Source organism: Leptonychotes weddellii, chromosome 3, assembly GCF_054177405.1.
Source record: "Leptonychotes weddellii isolate Sample4059 chromosome 3, ASM5417740v2, whole genome shotgun sequence".
Lineage (NCBI taxonomy): Eukaryota > Metazoa > Chordata > Mammalia > Carnivora > Phocidae > Leptonychotes > Leptonychotes weddellii.
The window spans coordinates 107,365,619-107,385,393 of NC_138371.1; the positions used below are offsets into that span (position 1 = coordinate 107,365,619).

The 19,775-nt window shown below is 49.0% G+C and overlaps 1 protein-coding gene across 2 annotated transcripts in view; it reads left to right on the forward strand.

The window, feature by feature from the left end:
- LOC102734599 (phospholipid-transporting ATPase IB) overlaps positions 1 to 15,274 on the forward strand; it is a 567,820-nt gene extending 552,546 nt beyond the window's left edge. For both annotated transcript variants that reach the window (XM_081814745.1, XM_081814746.1), the window contains 2 exons: positions 3,174 to 3,265; positions 9,419 to 15,274. In XM_081814745.1, the coding sequence (XP_081670871.1) occupies positions 3,174 to 3,265; positions 9,419 to 9,516 (190 nt within the window). In that variant the 3' untranslated portion in view covers positions 9,517 to 15,274. The remainder of the gene's footprint in view (positions 1 to 3,173; positions 3,266 to 9,418) is intronic.
- The last annotated feature ends 4,501 nt before the right edge of the window (positions 15,275 to 19,775 follow it).

Sequence of the window (19,775 nt, forward strand, 5' to 3'; positions counted from 1 at the left end):
AGACAATTTCAGCACAGTGCAATCAGTGCTGTGATGGAGTTAGTAAGCAGAGAAGGATGTGAAGCATCACATGAATGACCTAGTCCGTTCATTCGCTTGCTTTATTCATTCGCTGTACTTCAGAGTTTATCCTGTGTGCTGGGGATACAAAGATAAACAAGGCAGATGCCTCTTTCAGCGCCTGTTCAGCTGGGTTCTCAGACAGGTTTTTTTTTTTTTTTTAAGATTTTATTTATTTATTTGAGAGAGAGAGAATGAGAGAGAGCACATGAGAGTGAGGAGGGTCAGAGGGAGAAGCAGACTCCCCGCCGAGCAGGGAGCCCGATGCGGGACTCGATCCCGGGACTCCAGGATCAGGACCTGAGCCGAAGGCAGTCGCTTAACCAACTGAGCCACCCAGGCGCCCTAAAAAAATTTTTTTGAAGTAGTTCTCACAACCAGGACAGGACTTGGTGTGAGAGTACAAATGGAGATCAAGTACCATGTCTGGGTATGTGAAAGTTATCAGTCAAGCTAACAAATAGCCATATACCTTGATTAATATACCTTCACAAAGATTCTTTGGGGGTTGGAGCCAGAAAGTGGTGGCATGGAGAAGAGTTAGCAGACCCCATCTCTCTGTCCTACACTGTGAGGGAGTTCGCACACATGTCTTTGGACATCCCCATCCCCGCATACATATCCCTTGCAAAAAACCACCCATTGGCCACCCACAGGCCTAGGAGAGTGCACACTGGCTATAGGGTCTGCTCTTAGGAAGAGAGTGAGGAGCTCAGGTTGGCCTTGGATGCCAGCTTGGAGAGGTGTCACTCAACAGGGACTTCTGGCGTCCCAAATACCTGGGCTGGGGGACAGGCGTGGGCTCTGGGTGGACGTGTCTCCTTGCCACCTGGAAGGAAGGGCTGCAGGACGGAGTGGGTCCCTCTGAAACAAGGGGTCAAGCGGCGGAGCTACCATTTGCTAAAGCTGAGCAGGTTGGTGGACATTCGCCGTACTAGTTTCTATGCGTTTGGAGTGTTTTCCTTATAAAAAAGAGAGAAGCATACACCATTTCACGAGGGAATTAGGGACATCTGCCTGGCGCAAAGGCAGGGGCAGGAACAGCGCCAGCAACGCATCCTGCGACCTTTGTGTTTGGTACAGCCGAGTCTCCTCACCCGCCCTGTGAGAGACCAAGATGCGGGATTTCCCGCTTGTGTGGTCCTGTGAAGTTCTCACTCGCCCCACCGCCGGCAGAGCTTCTGGACCTGAGCATGGAGACCCGGGGGTGGCCAGGGCAGAGGTCGGGTGTGCTGGTGGAGCCTGGGCTGAGTCCGTCCACTGGGTTCCTGGGGAGGGAGTGCCTTTTCCTTACCACAACCTGGCTGGAAAGCCTGCCCTAGGGAGCTGTGGCCCAGCCCTCAGGTGCCCCGTCTTCACACACGCCCTGAGCAGAGGCTGGCAGCGCCTTCCATGGAGGCATCCTGGCCGGAGCTGGCTCACACGGGGAGGACAGCCCTTCATTACCCTCCGCTGTCCTGGAAGCAGCCAGCACAGGGAACCGCAGACTGTAGGGGGGCAGCGAGCTCCCAGCCGGACGGCACCCGGCACACTCACGGGCTCCTCCTCGGTCGTCTGCTCCTGTCGGCTGCTGGCCCGGGCAGTCACTCAGCAGGGCCCAGTGAGATTAATTTGGCCCCGGGAAGAAAAAGACATGAGAGAGAAGGGAAAGCCAGTGTGAAGGGATAGAAAAAGTGTTTTTCCTGATCAGCCATCAGACATTTTGCCAAGCTTAGCTAGCTGAGGCTCGCCTTTAATTGGTGATGAATTAAACATTGTCCTTTCGACCGACATAATCAGAAAATACTCTCTTCTGGAAACTCAAGAGCAAAATGAACTTCACCTCAGAGAACTATTGAGAATACCTGCGGCCCCATTCTTCTTTCGAGGCCCTTGAGGTTGCTGTGAAGTGGACTCCGGTCAGGAGACCATCCTCCTCAGGCTCCAGGCCCACGACATGGCAGGGGAGGTGCTCGGGACGGCAGGCAGCCCAGCTTCTGTGCCTCACGTTCCCACAAACGGCAGATCCGGGCTGGATGTGTCTGCTGCTGCTGCCATCGCAAAGTACCACAGACTGAGTGACTTAGCAGGGTTTGTTTTCTCACACTTCTGGAGGCTGGCAGCCCAAGATCAAGGTGCTGGCAGTGTTGGTTCCTTCTGAGCCTGGTAGATGGCTGTCTTCTTGGTCTTCATACGGACTTTCTTCTGTGGGTGTCTGTGTCCTAATCTCCTCTCCTCAAGAGGACACCAGTCATCTTGGATTAAGGGCCACCCTAATGACCTCTTTAAAGACCCCGTCTCCAAGTACAGTCCCATTCCGAGGTAACTGGGGGGTTAGGACTTCACCATATGCATTTGGGGGGAACAGAATTCAGCCCGTATCGGAGGGCATTGGCAAACTCCCACACACCAGGAATCTCCTGGGGCAAGCAAAGTGACATTGTAATGATAAGAAATCAAAGCCCTCTTGCCTACCTGGGCAATTTTAAAGCATCCCCCTTTTGCTTTATAGGAATAAACAACAGCTGTGCTCCATATTTCCTTACAGAGGTGCCAAACTTGGAGGGAATCATTTCAGGGAAGGCAAGAAGAGCTCCTAATCCTTGTGTTTTCCAAGAAAACTCACCTTGATTTTCACTGTTTCAAAATAACAATCAGGTTGTGCAGAAAGAAATCAGTCTCTTGCTGGGGACCCAAGGCCCCTGGGGAGGCTCTTGCCCTTGGTGGAGTTTATTGGCTTGGGGAGAGGCGGCTGCAGGTGGAACGGAGGCTTTAAGACATTTCCCTAGAAACAGACCACTGCCTGCAGAAGCGATCTGGAAAGCCAAGGGTGAGCCTGGTATGAAAGGGCACTTGTAGTGAGCTTCGGTTAAGAGGAAGGCAGCGTTGAGAGGCGTTACGTACATGACAGACTGGAAACAGAGCGCCTTTTAGAAGAGGGAGCAGTGCACTCAAGGTGTCGGGATAGCATCTACTGTAAATAATAGAGCTGCTTGCCAACCTGGACGTTTTTCCTGACGTGAGGAAGCCTTTTTCCCCTGTCTGTTTTATTTTTGCAACCTCAAGTCACTGGGTGAGGCCCTTTGAGAGGTGTTCCTATGAACCAGGACTGACTGCGTTTGATCTGCCTGCAGGATGAATGAACGTGACCGCCTACTGAAGAGGCTCAGCAGGAAGACGCCCCCCACTCTCTTCCGGGGAGGCTCCATCCAGCAGTGTGTGCCCCGTAAGTAGCCCCGGCCACATTCCGGTCAGCCCAACCCCAGCCGCGCGGGGAAGGCGGTGGCTTCGTTAAAGCATACTGGTGCTGATATGTCTGGAGACCACTGCCAAGCCGGAGCTCCACATTTGGAAGTGGAGTTTGTGTATTTGGCCCGAGGCGAGCGTAGCTTGAGTGCAGGTAGTTCCCTGGGACCCAATCAAATGCCTGAATGACAAAATCCTAAAACTTAAAATCCTGATGTGGTCGAGATCCTTCTGTCACCCTCCCAACAGGATTTTGTTCTAAGGCTGAAATGATCTTACTTTTGGCTTATTGCCCACAAAGATAGCAATATACACTGTTTTCATTAATATTAGCTTATTAATTAAAACAACGACCCTCACTGGGGAAAAAGTCTGTACTTTTCCCAGGAAGGCTGCCCCACATCTAGCACTGTTGCCCCACTCAACACCAGAGGCCAGGCCTGGTTTCTGTTGAAGGGACCAAACCTAAGCCAGGGTCAGTGGGGATGTGCCAGACCCCAGGGGAGGGGGCAGGAGGCCATGAAAGAGAGATGGGTAGCAGAGCTCATGGGGGTTGTGGGGCTATTTCAGCAGTTAAGCCACTTGACTCCCACTGAGGGGCATTGTTAGCACTGGTTTCCTTCAGGAGGGGGTTATCTCTGCCTTCCCCAGGGTGAGGCCTGTTGGCATGTCATCGTCTGTCACCTGCTTCTGCCCCTCCAAATCCCACCTCTTTTTCCAGAACCCCCTCTCTTGCACGTGCACTTCGCATCTCTTCAACAACACTGCTTCCTGCTTCCCTTTCTCTCCCTGAGGTGTTCAGAAGGAAACAAGAATGGTTTAGAAGTGAAGAATCCTTGTATCCATAATACAGGTATTGAGGTGTCTGTATCAGGCTCGGTTGAGCTCCACCCATCAACAGATCTTCACAGATTTTCTACAGAGAGAAGGAAAGGATGGACTCCCTCTCCTCACTTTCCCACATGGGATACCAACATGGCAGAGACCAAGTCCATGTGGCGCCTCACATGCTTCATGTCCTGTCCCAGGGAGTAGGTGGTGTCAGCCCCAGGAGCACGTGGCAGGGGCTCAGGCCAGTATAGTAACTGGCCCAGCAAGGCCCAACGATCTGGGTCAGCCATGGTCTCTCTGAGCCAGGAGAGAGGTCCAGTCAGGAGGCTTGATGGTGCAGTCCAGGGAGTGAGGTCTGTGGGGCCCCGCTTCTGGAGCTGGACTGCCTGGGGGTCCTGTTCCAGCTCTGTCACTTTTTTGTGCACTTAGGTAAGTTAACCTCTCCGTTTCTTTACCTGTAAAATGGAGATGATGTAAGAACTGGGTTTTGGGGGAGAATTAAATTTGATCATTTATACGAAGAGCCTGGAATAGTACCTGACAATATGGAGTCCAAAAAATGTGAGGTATTACCAGTTTTTTTCTGCCACTAGTTGAGTAACTTTGGGCGATGTACATATTTCTCTAAACTTCTGTTTCCTCCACTGAAGGGAAAAAAGAAATCTAATAATATACATCTAAAAGGGAAAAAAAATAATACACATCTTACACAGTCTTTGTGAGGCTTTAGGACGATGTATATAAAGCACCTTCTTTCTAGCAGACACGGAGAAAATGAGTACTGATTCTGTAAACAGTGGGGTTCATGCCATGGAGCCCTGCTGCTTCTCTAATAAATATTTCACAATAACCCTAGGAAGAATATATAAGATACATATATTGAGATCAAAGACTGAGTAAGAACTTTTACAGGAGAGTCATACAATGTCTTAAAACAACTACTAAAAAAATTTTCTTGACTTGGGATTTTGAAGAACAAAAGAAAATTAGAATGAACAAATACAAGAAATAAAAAAGCCTCTAAAATCACACCACATTTTAAAAACACCCAGCAACTAATAGTAAGAAACCGGTCGATAACCAAACGTTCTATCAGTAACTAGAGAAAGCCATGGAGAGACCAGAAGTGGTCCTGGCCTGTGAGAAATTCCGCATTCTCCTCTCAACCTCCAGCCTAGCTATCCCTCCTGGGTCTGCCCTTCCACTGTCCTGGGCCTCTCTTCCCAGAAAACTAGAAGAACAACTCTCATCTTGGCAGCATTTTTAATCCCTTGCAGGACACCAGGACACCAGGACACCAACACACAGTATATATAACTGAGATCAGCATTTCCTACAGTCTCAATTCCTTGTCGTCCTCATGGTTGTCCCCACTTCTGTTGCTTTTAGGAATCTTTTTCCAGACAGGAAACTTCTACTCTCATGAACATGTTATCAGAGCTATTTAAGGGGAGTTTTATTCCAAAATAATGAAAAAAAAAAAATGACATGACTTTATGGACTTCACCAAATGTTCTATCAGGAGAATACAAAACAGCTTCGACACTTCCCTCCCCTTCCATCTCTTTTCACCTACCCTATTCTGCCCCCAGTTTCTGGCTGCAGCTGAGCATTTAGGAAGCAGATGCTTCCCCGGAAGCCAACCCAGGGAAGTTCAGGAGTTGGGTCCATGGATGGCTTTCCCTAGGCCCCCATCATTACTTTGTGGCTGTCAGGACTTCCTGAAAGATGAATGAAAGTGGGAAAGGCTAAGAGCTGGAGCCTTCCTCTGAGCTCCGCATTTGGATGCAAATGGCGGCTAAATGTTCATCAGGCAGAAGCTGGTGCCCTGATGGCGCATCTTTGTCAGGCTGAGGGATGTAAGCTGGACAGGCAGAGGCTAGTTGGGTGGTTATAGCCTCTTTTGCCCCACTAAAACTTTTCCCATTATAGCCCTATCTCCCACCAGGCCTGGTTTCTGAGAGGAAAATATTATATCTGAACCAGGGAGACACCCCTGCCCCAGGATAACCCTACCAAGCCATCCTCCTTTCCTTCTTGAGTTGCAGAGTTCAAGTCTCTGCGGACACTAAGAAAGTCTAGTGAGGAAAATCTTAGTGCATAACATTCTGGAAACATGATGGGAACTGCTGGATAAGCCCTTTGGTCGTGACCTCTGGGTCTCAACTTACCCTGAGAGAAGAGATTTGCTTGGGAAGGTCCTCTCAAGTGGATACCCGGAAGCCCTTCCCAGTCTGGAGTGGCTGAGTTATCCCAGCGGAAGGCCCTCGTGCCAGTGAGTCAAATACAAGCCACGGATGCCTTACAGCTCTCAGTTCTGGCTCTGTCTCAGTAGGCATAGGCAGGACGTGAATGAAAAACAGAATAAGGAAGACAAGGCTTTTGTTCCTCCCACTTGACCAAGGAGTAGACAATTCCAGATGCTAAGCTACCTTTCCTAAGAGGACGCTCCCAAACAATGTTTGCTTTTTTTGTCTCAATGAGTCCCCTTCATTTCTTCCTCTCCCCCAAGAACCCCCTCCACAAAGCCCACCAAAAAAGACAAGTAGCACCTGTTCTATTTGGATGGGTTGTTGCGACAGGTTCCTTTCTTCTCTGGTATGGAGGTGGAGGCTTCCTCCATTGGTGTTGAGTGTGAATTGGCCCTGAATGAAGGAGAAGGTTCTGTGGCCTGGGTATAGTTAGCCACAGAAAAGCCTGGCACCCATTGGGAGGGTGGGAGCTCTGCCAGAACTTGGACCTCACCTGGTCCAGGCCCTTTATTTCACGGAACAGTAGACGAAGAAGACCCAGAGAACTTAAAGAACTCATGGTCCTGTGGCCAAGTTACTGCCAGGCAAGGATTAGAAGCATCCTTCTTGCCTCAGGCCCTGAGCCCCGGATCCAAGATGAAAGCAGAGCAGGTGAAGAAAGCTACCTTCAGGGTGGAGAGCTCCCTAGTCATCAGCCTGCCACCAGAACGGCTCATGGAGAGCACTTAGAAGGGCCCCCCGCTGCTTGGGATCAGAGCCACACTCTGCCGGGCTGAGGAGCGTCCACCTGGGGTGGCACAGCAGGCCACAGACGACCACTGTGTGGCTCCCACAGGAAAACATCAGATGTTTACTAGAAATGTTACCTTTAAAGACCGGAGAATAGAGATTATCCACGTCGACCACAGAACACAGCCTTGTGACTGGAGGAGACCGTGTTGTTTGCTAGATTCTGCTTGGAAACATCCCAGGGAAAGGCGGCTGGTCTCGGACGGCAGTCAGTAAGCTGCACAAAGAGCACCTTGTCCTAGAGGGGCCACCACAGCACAAGCCAGGGAGGGAGCCGCCCCTCCGAAGCCGGACAGAGGACGGCTCCTCGTCCCGGGGGCCTCACTGATCAAGCAGCTCATCCGGGGAAAGTCTAAAAGCTCTCAGAGGCATAGAGGAGAGAAGAGGCATTTCCTCCTCAGGTCCCGTGAGGCCTCTGAAGGCTCCTTGTGTGGAAAGCCATGACGAGGAAGTTCAAGTGACCTGCACCCGGCACCCCCAGGGCCTCCCTCCCCAGGCCTGTTCCTGCAGGGCAGCCCAGGGACACTGCCCGCTCCCGGAGGCAGCCAGGTGGGGCCCGCGCCGGCCCGGGGGCTGCTGTGCCCCGGCTGCTGGCTGCCACACAGCGGGCTTTTTGGTCGCTGGATTTGGTTTTGTTAGAGATGGAGGTGAGCCAATAGATGGACAGCTCCCTGGGGAAGACTCCTTTCTGTCCTCATCCTTCACTAGTCCTTCCTTAGCTCCCACCCGCCCCTGCTACCTAGCCCGGGGCCTTCGTTGCCTCCCAGGCCACCTGTGCAGACAAGGCCTCGCCTCCCAGGGTGGCCCTCTTGAGCCCTGGAGTTTCCTCAGGCAGTGGCCAGGAGAGCCGGGACGCCAGCCCAGGGGCAGAGACTCTGGTTTATGAGCACATGCAGAGTACGAAGTCACCCTGAGCATCCTCTAGCGGAGCACCTTCCTCACCATTCCCACCAGATACGTTGCTGTTCTATGTCTCTATAGTTCAGAAACTTTCCTTTGTAAGCCAAGGGTCTGAGTAAAATAATTAGCACTCCAGGAGGTGGTACATGGGCACAATTTCTGATTTCTTTTTCCCCTTTAAAGAACGTGACAGTGAACGAACATGTCTGTTGACAAGTCACGTATACACATGGATGGGAGTCACCCTTGTCAGACATTTCACTGTTGTTGTCTTTGGGTCAGAATGTCTAATCCAGCTGTGAGACTTTTCCATACCCCTGACCCAGAAAGGTAAGCCAACAGAGAGAGAGAAAGTCTTATAAATGCTCCTTCGGCAGAAGGACCAGTTAGGAAGGAGGGCCCTACTGTGGGCTTTTGAATGCTGAAGCTCTCTCTAGAACTCGAGATGCAGGGAGAGTGTTGGTCCTGCAGAAGCACTGCCTGGGTTGGGCTCCCAGCTACACTACTCACTAGGTCTGTGACCTTGGGCAAGTCATGGGGGTAAAAAAAATTCCCCCTGTGCCTCAGTTTCCCCATCTGTGAAACGAGAAGAATACTATCACCTGCCTCATGGGGCTGCTGGGCGGAATGAATGAGCTGTTTGTGTGTAGTACATAGAACAGGCCCGATACACATAGCATCTGATCGTTGTTGCGCCTGCTGCTAGCATTATTCTTGTTGTTGGAACTGATGATAAGACCCAGTGTTCCTGTGGCCTCTTGACTTTATCTTGTGATCTTTTCCTTTATTTCCACAAAAATGAACCCACTGTAATTTCTGATTACCAGTCCACATCAGTCCCCTGTAAGAGCAGGAATGCCGCAAGCATCATGTGCACATGGCCAGTTTTGCCTACTAGCGTTGTGTGTGTGTTCCCCGGCCTGTTTACAGCTTCATAAATTACCCAGCCAGCCTGCTGCGTTGGGCAGTCTGGGACACTTCTGGAGTCGAGCAAGTTGCCTTTCCTCTTGATTGGCGCTGGGAAAGTGCAGACATGGACCAGTGACCCACTGTTTATGCTTCCCAGGCTGAGCTCAGCTGCAGGGAGGCTGCCCTCCCCCCACCCCTCCCAGTGCCTTGCATCCCACCCTCGGCATCAGCAGCCAGGACCAGTCAGGCCCTGTCCCGCCCCACCCCACACTCTGCCCACGTTTCCCTTCCAAGCCACAGGTCTGTCCATCCGGGGCCCCTGCCTGCCCGAGGCTGGCAAGCCCAGTGTGGCAAAGGTCAGCTGCCGTCTCCCACAAAGGCCTTTTCTTCTAAACCCAGCGTGCTCCCCCGATTCTCCTCCTCACCAATCCCTGTGTGTACTCCTCTTGCAGATGGGTATGCCTTCTCTCAAGAAGAGCATGGAGCTGTTACTCAGGAAGAAATTGTCCGTGCTTACGACACCACCAAAAGGAAATCGAGGAAGAAATAAGACGTGAGTCGTCTTGATTGGTCCCAGGAAAGAGATGCGGCTTGTTGCACCCAGTGTTAACACATCTCTGTAAGAAGAGACTGGTGTCAGCAGCCCAAACCATAAAACCCATTTCTGTGGCCTTAGCCAGCCAGTTTGTTAGTTCCACATTCCCTCGCAAACCTGGAGTAGATGCCGCGGGGGAAGCCATTTTGTTCCCTTTCAGTTCATCCACAGTGCTTGGCCTAACTTCTGTTTACCTTGTTCTGAAGCATTCAACTGTGCTCTGTGAGGTGTGAAATTAAAAACGTTACGTTTCACCAATATTTAAACATCAGTACTGGTTGTTCTGGGAGAAAGCTAAGAGAGTTTTATGTTGCGTGAGAAACTCATCTTGTGGAATTGGAGCGGGGGCACGCTTCCTTCCTCTTTTGTTCACTCACAGATGAAGTCCACCAGGCAGCATGTAAACTTCATTGTCGGCAGGTTGATGTCTTGTTTTGATTCCTATCTTGTTTGTATGAAGTGGGCATAAACTTCTTGATTACAGTGAAATCACAAAAATGTCTATCAGTGTGGTGACCCTGAGAACGCTTCTCTTAACCTCTTAGCCACACTCCCAGCAGGGCAGGTGGGTCAGTCTTCTAGCATTCTCCTGCACTCTTCCCAGGTGCCTTCTGGGCTGTCCGGGCTTCTCTCATCTCAGACCTTCTGCATGGCTGACCGCTGTGCTCAGCACATGGCAGCTAGTGGGCAACCAACCCAAACGTGCACTATTTCTTGTCCTAGCACAGATTCAGATATGGATTCAAGAAATCCCCTCTGCCACCACCCTTCACCTCCTGAAACTAAAAAAAAGAAGCATAGCTATTCGCGTATTTTCTAAATGTTTCTCTGCCTCTTTCCCACGACAGGGAAGCCTGCAGGTCAGTGTGTGGTAGAACGCTTTGGCACTCCTGCTCTGGTCAGGTTCTCAATACTCATTCCCCAATGAGTATGGGACCTTGGGCATTCACTTCAATGAGGCCCTCATGTATTTTCTCAGGAGTTCAGAGCCCATTTTGGACTTTCACTGCTGGGAAACAAGTGAATGTATAGCATGTCGCCCCACGGAGGGACACGCCTGTCACTCTGTAACTCTAAAATCAGGCAGGATGAGTGAACCCAGTGGAAGAGTAGGGGGCCCCTGAGGCTAGTGGAGAAAGATCACCATCAAAGGGGATAGCGAGAGGCAAGGAACACAGAGACCCGGGGAGGAGGACAGAGAGGACATGTTAGCCAGATCTGCTCAGTAGACACCGAAATCAAGCCTGGAAGCCCAGACAGTTGTGGTGATGCATGCGGGAGGCTAAACAAGACATTGACATGCAGTTTTTATCAGCAAGAATTCCAAACATTTAAGGAAATGCCCTTTTCTATATGGGTGAGGTTTCCGTCCTAATCCAGTCAGTGGTAGACACAGGCACCTCTGAAAAGAAAGTGTCCTGACTCTAAGAAGTGCTTCGTCACTGCCTTCCCAAACTGTGGAGTCCCACCTTCTAAATTTGGACGGAACTTGCGTGCCCTCGGGCATGAATATGAGCACCTGGAGCCCTTAATAAATGGCCAGCCTGGAGGCACGTTCTCTCCTCTCGGCTTTTGTTGCCAAACCAGATTTTTGGATGGCTTAACATAAATACTTCTGGGCAGCTGTTACTGCTTAAAATGGCACCGTTCTTCTGGGGGTTGGCTGCGCTAAATTGGGAAATAAAACAATAGTGCACTTTGCTTCCTTATCCTTTATTTTTGGAGCATCCACATTTAATTGGGCATTGTAATAACTTAAAGTATGATTTGCATTGACGAAGAAAACTAATCCTTTGCTTATGACGTGACCAGGATCCAGGGAGGGCTTAAGGGGAAGCAGAACAATGCAGTGAACAGGTGAGGCTTAGAAAATTGCAGTTCCTAGCTCCCCGAGGTGGAAAACCATTTTTAAATACTAGAGCACCCAGCGAGGTGAATCCCTAAAGGACTGTCATGCAGGAATTACAACACCCCCCCAACACACACAAATGTGCCTGGAATTAACATAACAGACTGAGGTATAGGTCTTTATTGGACACCCAGAGAGATGATGTCCTAAGTATAGAGGAGAAATGAAAATTTGAATCGAATGTGTGTTAGGCATCCTGATTCCTTGGTTTCATTTGGAACTAAGCCTCTGGAAAGGGGAACTCAAGCTCATTCCTTGTCAGACACTTAGCTCTTTCTTAAACTTGAGGCCTTCCGAATTAGATTTGTGAATTACAATGTGTGTGTGTTTTGTTTTGGGCTTTTCATTTTTTATTTTATGTTTTAGGTTAAAGTGCAGTTCACATTTTTCTGAGATTTAAGTATATTTTCTGATCCTTTTGACAACTGAACTAAACAGTATTTGCAATAATGAAATGTGCACACAGAAGAAAACATTAGATGGGAAACGTTTCTAGTCTATTAATTGTTGTATGCGATCAAGCTATCTGGTGGCCAAATGACTAAATTGGGCTTTGAGAAGGAGAAGCTGTCACTATGACTGATGTATGATATTTAGCCGTGGCCAACTCAGGCGCTGTGTCATTTGTCCTATCTTCAAATTGAGGTCAGAGTGTCACACAGGCCCCTCCCCAGGGAGCAGGGTGGGCTGGAGTAAGTTGCGTACTCTGGCTGTCAGCTCAGTGGAAATGCCACATGGGACTTGTCACTCGGCCACATGGTAAGTGACATTACAGGCTGACAGGTCATACTTGCTCAGCGCTATAGGGCTGGCCTCTGGATTGGGCTAAAGTAGCAGAATCCACTGAGGGCCGGCCTTGGTCTGCTGTCGTACACAGACTGCCAACTCTTACTTACGAGTGTGTGTTCCGTTCTGGCTGAGTCTGCAGAAGGCAAAGAGCAGCCCTTCCATGCATTAGCTCTGAGTTCCACTACACACCAGCACGGACCAGCAAGGGGGCTGGGGAAAGTGCCCATTAAAAAGGCGGGATAGGAGAACAGAATAAACCAACCATTTCTGCCTGGTTGTCCAGATTAGCACTTCATTGCTGATCAGAATGGGCTTGGTAATAATTTTGGGGTGTGGCTGATGTGTCCATCCTGCCTCTCTGCGGAATATTCAGGACTTCTTGACCAGCGTTATGTTCTCCCATCTCCCAGCACATATGTGATCATTTGGGGGGGATCAGTAGAGCATACAAAACCTTCCTTTGGAGAAAGGAGATGCTGTTGCTTTAACATCCGTGGAGTAATATCCTAAAACGTGAACCTGAGTTTTGGCAGAGCATGGCTGGGAACTCTGTTGACATTTTCTTTTCCTTGACAAGGCTTCGAGTCTTGCTGTAGGGAGCTGGCAGTGAAAATCAGTGATAACTTGTCAAGAAGCAGTGAATAATGAAAAAAAAAAGTGGGTATGAGTAACTAATGTCTGAAAATGCATATAGATGTATATATTACAGGCTTTACGACTGAATTTTTTTTAAAGAAAGCTATAGTCTGTAATCTCCATTTGTTATAACAATGACCCTTTATCTCATTTTTTGAAGAGAATTTTTAATCCTATTTCTGTTCCTAGGGGTTTATGTCTTAGACCATAAGTTGAATAGAATGTTTGCAAAATTCTGCAAGAGAATGAGGTAGTCTTTCGTCTTGAACATGGGAAGGAAGTGCACACATTTCGGCTGGCGTTTGGCTTACTACCAAGGGTCGTTGTCCCAAGGTAATTCAAGGAGCAATTCAGTCTCGGCATTTGAAATGTAGACTTCATCTCCAGGGATCCGTAAAAAATGGGAACAGGGAAACTGTGGTTAAGCAGAGCCCGAAATAATAACCTGGCAAAGAAATGAGTTTATCAGGTCAAGGTAAAAGATGGCATCCCCATCATATTCGTTAAACACTTTCATCGTGCTTGTATTAGCGAATTTAGTAATGATGGAGATAGTGAAAAGACAGCCACTCCCCTTCAAAGGGAAAGCCTACCTCAGCTGGCTTTGTTGCTGGTTCTCCACTGACTCAAGACCGTTGTTGGTCTCAGTATAGCCTTGGGGGAGATTGTTTAGCCTCATCCTGGACACTTCCCCATCCTCAAGGCAATGAGGATGATGAGAAGGGTTTCCAGTGGGTCGTAGAGGTGAGAGTCCAAGGTCCCCCAGAATATATTAACAAGTATCCCTGAAAGGAATAGATCTGAAATACTCTACTTCTCACTTATTGTTTTTCTCAACATCCCGTATTGTCCCACAGTACACATTTCCTTTGACATTACAAGAGCTTCATTGAATGCCAAGGTTCCACTAGCACTGTGTGGAAAGTTCTCTCTTAGCTTGTTGGGTCTGAGTGTGGCCAACCAGCATGCAGTCTTCAACGGGAAGAAAAGGCTACTGAGCCAACATAGTGTTCAGAAGCTGTGAAGCAAAAGGGGGCAGAAAAGAGGGGCGAGCTCACCCTGCTAACCCACCCCAAGCATAATCCATAGCTGTTAACTCTGACCAACACCTCTGCTCCCCTCGCTGAGGGGAGACAAAAGAGTGATTCTTTTACACCGGGCTGGCTCATTGTCAATGACAATCTCTTGCCCTGGTTGCCTTAGAGACATCCACTCTGCTCTTTCTCTCAGGCTCCAGACCAAGAAAAACATGCTCCCAAGATTAGCCCATCGGCATTTCTTCTGACCTGGCTAAAGAAAGAAAGGAGACCTGTTCCTTTTAAAAGTCAGGAACAAAGTGTCAGGTGGCTTTGATTTATGACAGAAATAGGAAGAAGAAAGTTGAGGTAATAGCGCTATCCAAATAACCCTGCCCAGGAAACTGAGGGGTCAAGAGAGCTTATCAAGAGCCTTTTATAGGCAAGCTCTTCCGTAAGGCAGAGAAGGGGCCAGAAGGAGGGGGACAGCCTGAAGGTGAGGATGTGAACCCACTTCCGATGGCGTTGGATTCAGTCACCCCCGAAGACCACCACGCAACTACAGGTGGATCAGTAAACACCAATTAAAAAGTGGAAAAAGAAAATCTGCCCTGTCCTAGGGCTTCTGTCCTTCCCCACAGGATCCCTGCACAGGTGGATACTTGGCGGGCTTTTCATTAATAAAGTCAGTGTGTGTGCTGACACGTGCATTCCTCCACCTTCCTTCTCCCACGTTGCCGGTGATTGCTGAGTTCAGAAGTGTGCCCGCTGCTTCCCTAGGAAGCCTCCCTCTGAAGGGCCCTGCTACCAGCTGCAGCCCTGCCGCTGCAGGGGTGGGGCCCCGGGGGCCTCCGCCAGGAGCAGCTAGGTCTGCAGCCTGCGTGCCTCCTCTTTCCTGCAGGTCACTGAATTGCTGTTTGAATGCACCGTCTTTGCGGTGTCTTTCTCATGCCAGCAAAGCCATGTGCCCTCCTTTCTGCTGTCACATCTGTGCTCCAATTGCTTAAATATTGTTTGCAACAGGGAGGTTTTAATCTGGTTATGCAGAGGGAAGCGGGGCTGTGGGGGCACGTTTAATTGGCTCCCAGCAGAGTAGTGAGCGCGTCTATGGAGTGTGGGGTTTTTGTTCCCTCCCTCTAGAAGTGTTACCATTTTCATGTCCTATTAATGTCCTCTGGTTGTTAAATTACAGCCGCATATTATAGCGGAGCTGGGTTCCCTCCTGGAGTGAATACAAATGAAGGGCATTTACTTGTATTTTTAGAGGTTTTGGAAAATGTAGTGATTTGTGGCTTTGATCAATCCTGTGGACTGGTATATGTCTACACATACCTGTTTCAAATAAATCTTTTGTTAAAGTAAATGATTGGACCGTGTTTTATTTTGGAATTTTCTCTTGCACTAATAAGCAGTTGCTGCCACAGGGACTTGGGACAGTAATACAGAGGTTGTGTCAGCAGGCTGTGTATACACTCTGCCCCAAGAGCTGATGGCCAAGGAAACGCTGCTCAGTGGCAGGAGCACAGGAGAACCTGAATTGTAGATTAACATGAGCTCCGCCAGTCCAGGGCCCCTTCATGAGAGCAGAGTCCAGGAGGCCACACTGAGTTTGGATAGATCACACAGTGGAAAGAACTGTGCATCGAAGGGCTTCCCTCGTCGATTACTGTATTGCCCTTGCTTTATCTCAGTTTCCCTGCAAACTGAGATGTGAAAAGTTCAAATTCTATTGTCAAGCATGAAATGACAGGACCATCACTGAAGGGGTGCCGAACACTCCACCCCAAAGGATGCCACTCTGACATATTGATTGTTGTGAACTGAAGGCCATTGAGAAACAGCAGATGCAGGGAAGGCTCTCCGACCTCCCCCTTCTACCTAAAAGCAGGTCATAACATTGCCACCGAGAAAGGTACCTTCCCTGTACCAGGAAGAGAATGTTCTTATCATTGGAGACTGGGGGTGGGCGCTGGAATGGACCGGTACAAACAAACCTACTGAAATAACCCTGACCTTCCATTCGTTTCCCCTGTATCTTTCCCAAGGACTGCCCCACAGTTTACTGCCCCAGCCCAAGCCCCTTTGTCCTGTACCATTCCCAATTTATCTCTCTTTGTGTAAAAAGGTGTATAAGCTTCTGGATCTAATGGCTTCCTGGGGTCTTCATCTTCCTTCTGAAGATTCCCACATACATGTAAAAATATTAAATAAACTTGTGTGCTTTTCTCCTGTTTGTCTTGTGTCAGTTAAACTCTTAGGCCAGCCACAGAACCTCAGAGGGTAGAAGGAAGTTTCTTCTCCCTTACGTTATTTTAAAGAGAGTAAGAATCACCCTCCCATTCCCTGTAGGCACCCTAAGTCACATTAGGTAAGCATCCACTGCCTCGAGGTTCCCTGGGAGGCACGAGTCACATGGCAGAGGCCACGTTGAGCCTGGGGTAAAGCGGGAGCTGCAGGGCCCAGACGTTGGCCTGGGAAGCATGGAGGCAGGGGCCCTCCTCACTGGAAACCAGCCTCAGGCTCGGGGTATCCCCTGCTTGCCCGGCTTTGTGTGGGCGGCTCTACACTTCAGCAGTGCGCAGTGAGGACTGACTCTGGGGGTGGAGGACAGGAAGGAGAGAAAGCCTGCGAGAGATCGTTCCCTGCAGAGGCCCCTGTCTGGAACCCCAGAACCTCTTAACGACCCACTTGAGATTTACTGCGGATTCCCGGAGCCGACTCTGATTCCTCCCAGATAGTCATACCACAGCTGAATTTGGCCCGGAGAGCGCAGTCATGACCTTGGTGGCTACCTCCCCAGGCACGGGCAGGGACAGGAGGCCGGGCCTCATTCCAGGCAGAGCTCCGCAGCTTAGGGCAGAACGGGGAAGGACTTTCTTCTGCTCTCCATAGGCCCGGCCTTATTTTTCTTAAATCATGCAAAACTGAAAATGATTTAATACAGTCAAGAGCAAGGTGTTCTATTCCAAACCTGTGCCGTTCCTTGGTCGTGTCTACAACTCTGCCTTTGCTGCTACAGTGATTTTTTTGAAATGTCATCCTTCACTTGTGCTCACCAGAATAAACTTGAATCATTGAGAGGCCATTAGCAGCTGAAGACAGTTTGCAGACCCTACATTTCTGCCTACAGCAATACTCTTTAGAATAGTTCTCCCTGTCACAAAGACTCTGGCTACTTTGAAAAATCTTTCAGATTCCACTATTTATTTTCAACATGTTTGTGTAAGAGACATATAGAATGTGAAGAATTGAAATGTATATCAAAGCAACAGGGCACACGACAGGAGCCCACTCTAGCCTCTAATCTTCTGCCTACATTCCATTCCACGTATGAATCTTTCAAGGGAACTTTCCAGCAATTGTTGAAAAGGCCAGCCGTTGCTGTAACTGGGACTATGGATGAGGTCTGGACTTTATATTTTCCGAAAGAGGACAAAATAAAATCCCTTCACCCATGAAGGCTAGAAGCACCAAACTCACACAGTGCAGCTCACAAACATTGTTTTCATTTACTTGAAATAGGCCATACACATAAGTAAAATGACTTACGTTTCCCTGAGGGTGGGTCCCAAAGCTCCACCTTCAGCGATTTGCGGCTTCTGGCAACTGCACTCTCCTTGACTTTAGACCTCAGAGCGATGGAAGTTTCGAGAAAGCTGCACAGGGGCCCTGAGAGCCACAGCCTTGGCCCGAGCCGTGAATTGGCAGGGTCTGTCCCAGCAGTTGCTATTAGAGTTGTCGACATTGAACGCTACCTTCACATTGTGAAGAAGAGAAGTCACTGAATCGCATGAGTTCCTGATACTTCTCAATAAAGGACTCCTGAATGAATATTGATCCTTAGCTATTCAACAAAGGAGTCTTTCTGTTCCAGGACACCTTTCATTAGATATAAAGTTTCTTAAAATTAAAACTTATACAGAAATACTGGACTGGTTAAAAAAGGAAGAAAATGAAAACTTCATAAGAGTGATCACTTCAGATCGCTCTTAGTCTTCCAGTTAGTTATCAGGAGAAATTGTTTTAAGATGGCTCTAGTGATTTCAGACTTTTGCCATCCTCACATAGTTCTGTTGGGCCAAATATTTGGAGTCAACCTGTAACAAAAATCTAGACAGAAGCAGCAAATGTCATTCTTACAGAGATCACCAGGAGAAGGGTCCAAGAACAAAGCAAACAGGATTAAAGTTCTGTTCTGTCTCGGGCATCGTTAACTGAATGGCTATTTGAAAATTTTTGTAAGCGAAGAAAAATCTGTGTGCTAGTCCACATAATGTAAAGTTTATTGGATGCCACTTTTCGGGAAATGTGGCATTGCCTTGGCCTAAGGACGTCTCTTATTAAATTCCTTTTGAAATACTTAAAATCTTTCTCTCCAAATACATTTTCTACCTCCGCAAAGGTCAACCGCACACACATGTGCACTGTACGCAAGCATTGTGCTAGGTGCCGAGGCGTCATTTAGAGCTGAAGTCTTGGATTCCATCCTTGAGAAACTCGGCGTCTAAGGGGACATGTACACGATTCAACATGGCACCAAGCAGCACACCAAGGGTGCCAGCAAGTGCTGTAGGGAACAAAGAGGTATCACACCCAGTGTGTGTGAAAGGAGCAGAGAGCAGCACTGCCCCCTTCCCCGGTCTCTACCGCTCTTGGTTCCCTTAGGCCAATCTCAGGATTATTGGATAACATGAAAACAGAGGAACAACAAAGGATCAGCAAAGAGTGTGGCTAGGTGAGGTTTTAAAGATAGTTTGCCATTTAGCCAAAAAACGCTCACTTCCTAAAACCAGAGCCACTGGAAAGCAGTGCCATGTTGGGAGAAAGCTGAGGTAGCCATCACTGTCATAGTATGTCACTTAAGCCGCACAACTGCCCCGGGAGCGGAAGTGATGGTGAATCCCATTTTGACCAATCGAAGCTCCGAGAGGTGTCTTGACTTGTCACACACTTGTTAGGGCTGGAAGAGGACCTCAAATCCAACTCCTCCCACCTCCTCCCAAGGCCATGCTTTATTTACCTCAAAGCCTGTGCTAAAGTGGGTCTCCAAAAGACGCCTGCAAAGCCCTCACCAATGCAGCTGCCCAGGGAATGCTCTTAAACCCAACTCTGATGGAACATTTAGTTTTTATTTTTGCCTTGAAATGAGACATACGAAATACTCCAAGTTCAGTCACCGACTTGATATGTGGCTATCCTAAGTAGATCAATACGTTTGCAACATACACGTCAGAAAGATGAGGAAAATCCTAAGAGCCATTCGGGTCACAAATCACAGTGTCGGCTTGAAAAAAGATGCCAGTTATTGACTTCCAACCCCACCCTTCCAACCCTGCACTCTGATGCTGTGGTGGGGCAGCCAAGCCCCTTACCCTTTGCCTGCTGGTTCTGCCAACAGGGGGCGCTAGAGGGAGCCTGAGAGGCTGAGGGAGTAGAAGGGCAAGGTCCTGTCTGGCTATCCCCCTGACCTGTGTCCACAGACACAGCCTTCACCTTGGTGACAGTTGGCACCAGTTTCCAGCTTTGAAAAAAAATTGGCATTCCCAGAACCAACCACATTGTGTCCCCCTGGGGTCCCGGCCAGCAGGTGCCTCCTCTCTGAGCAGGACAGGGCCTTTCCTTCAAGCATCTGGATTCTAACACCCACCTTTGTTCCTTTGGCCCTAGGGGTAGTAACTGCCTCAGGTAATCACTAGCTCTGCATTGCCTGTTTCCCCTTTTGCTGTTTCAGTTCCCTAACACCCGTTCAACCAATTCTTTTCACAAATTCTCTGTTACAATGGCCATAATCTACTAAGGCAAACATCCATATATCCTCGGATACGACAGTTCCTCTCCTGGAATTCCACCCAAGAGAGTGAGTG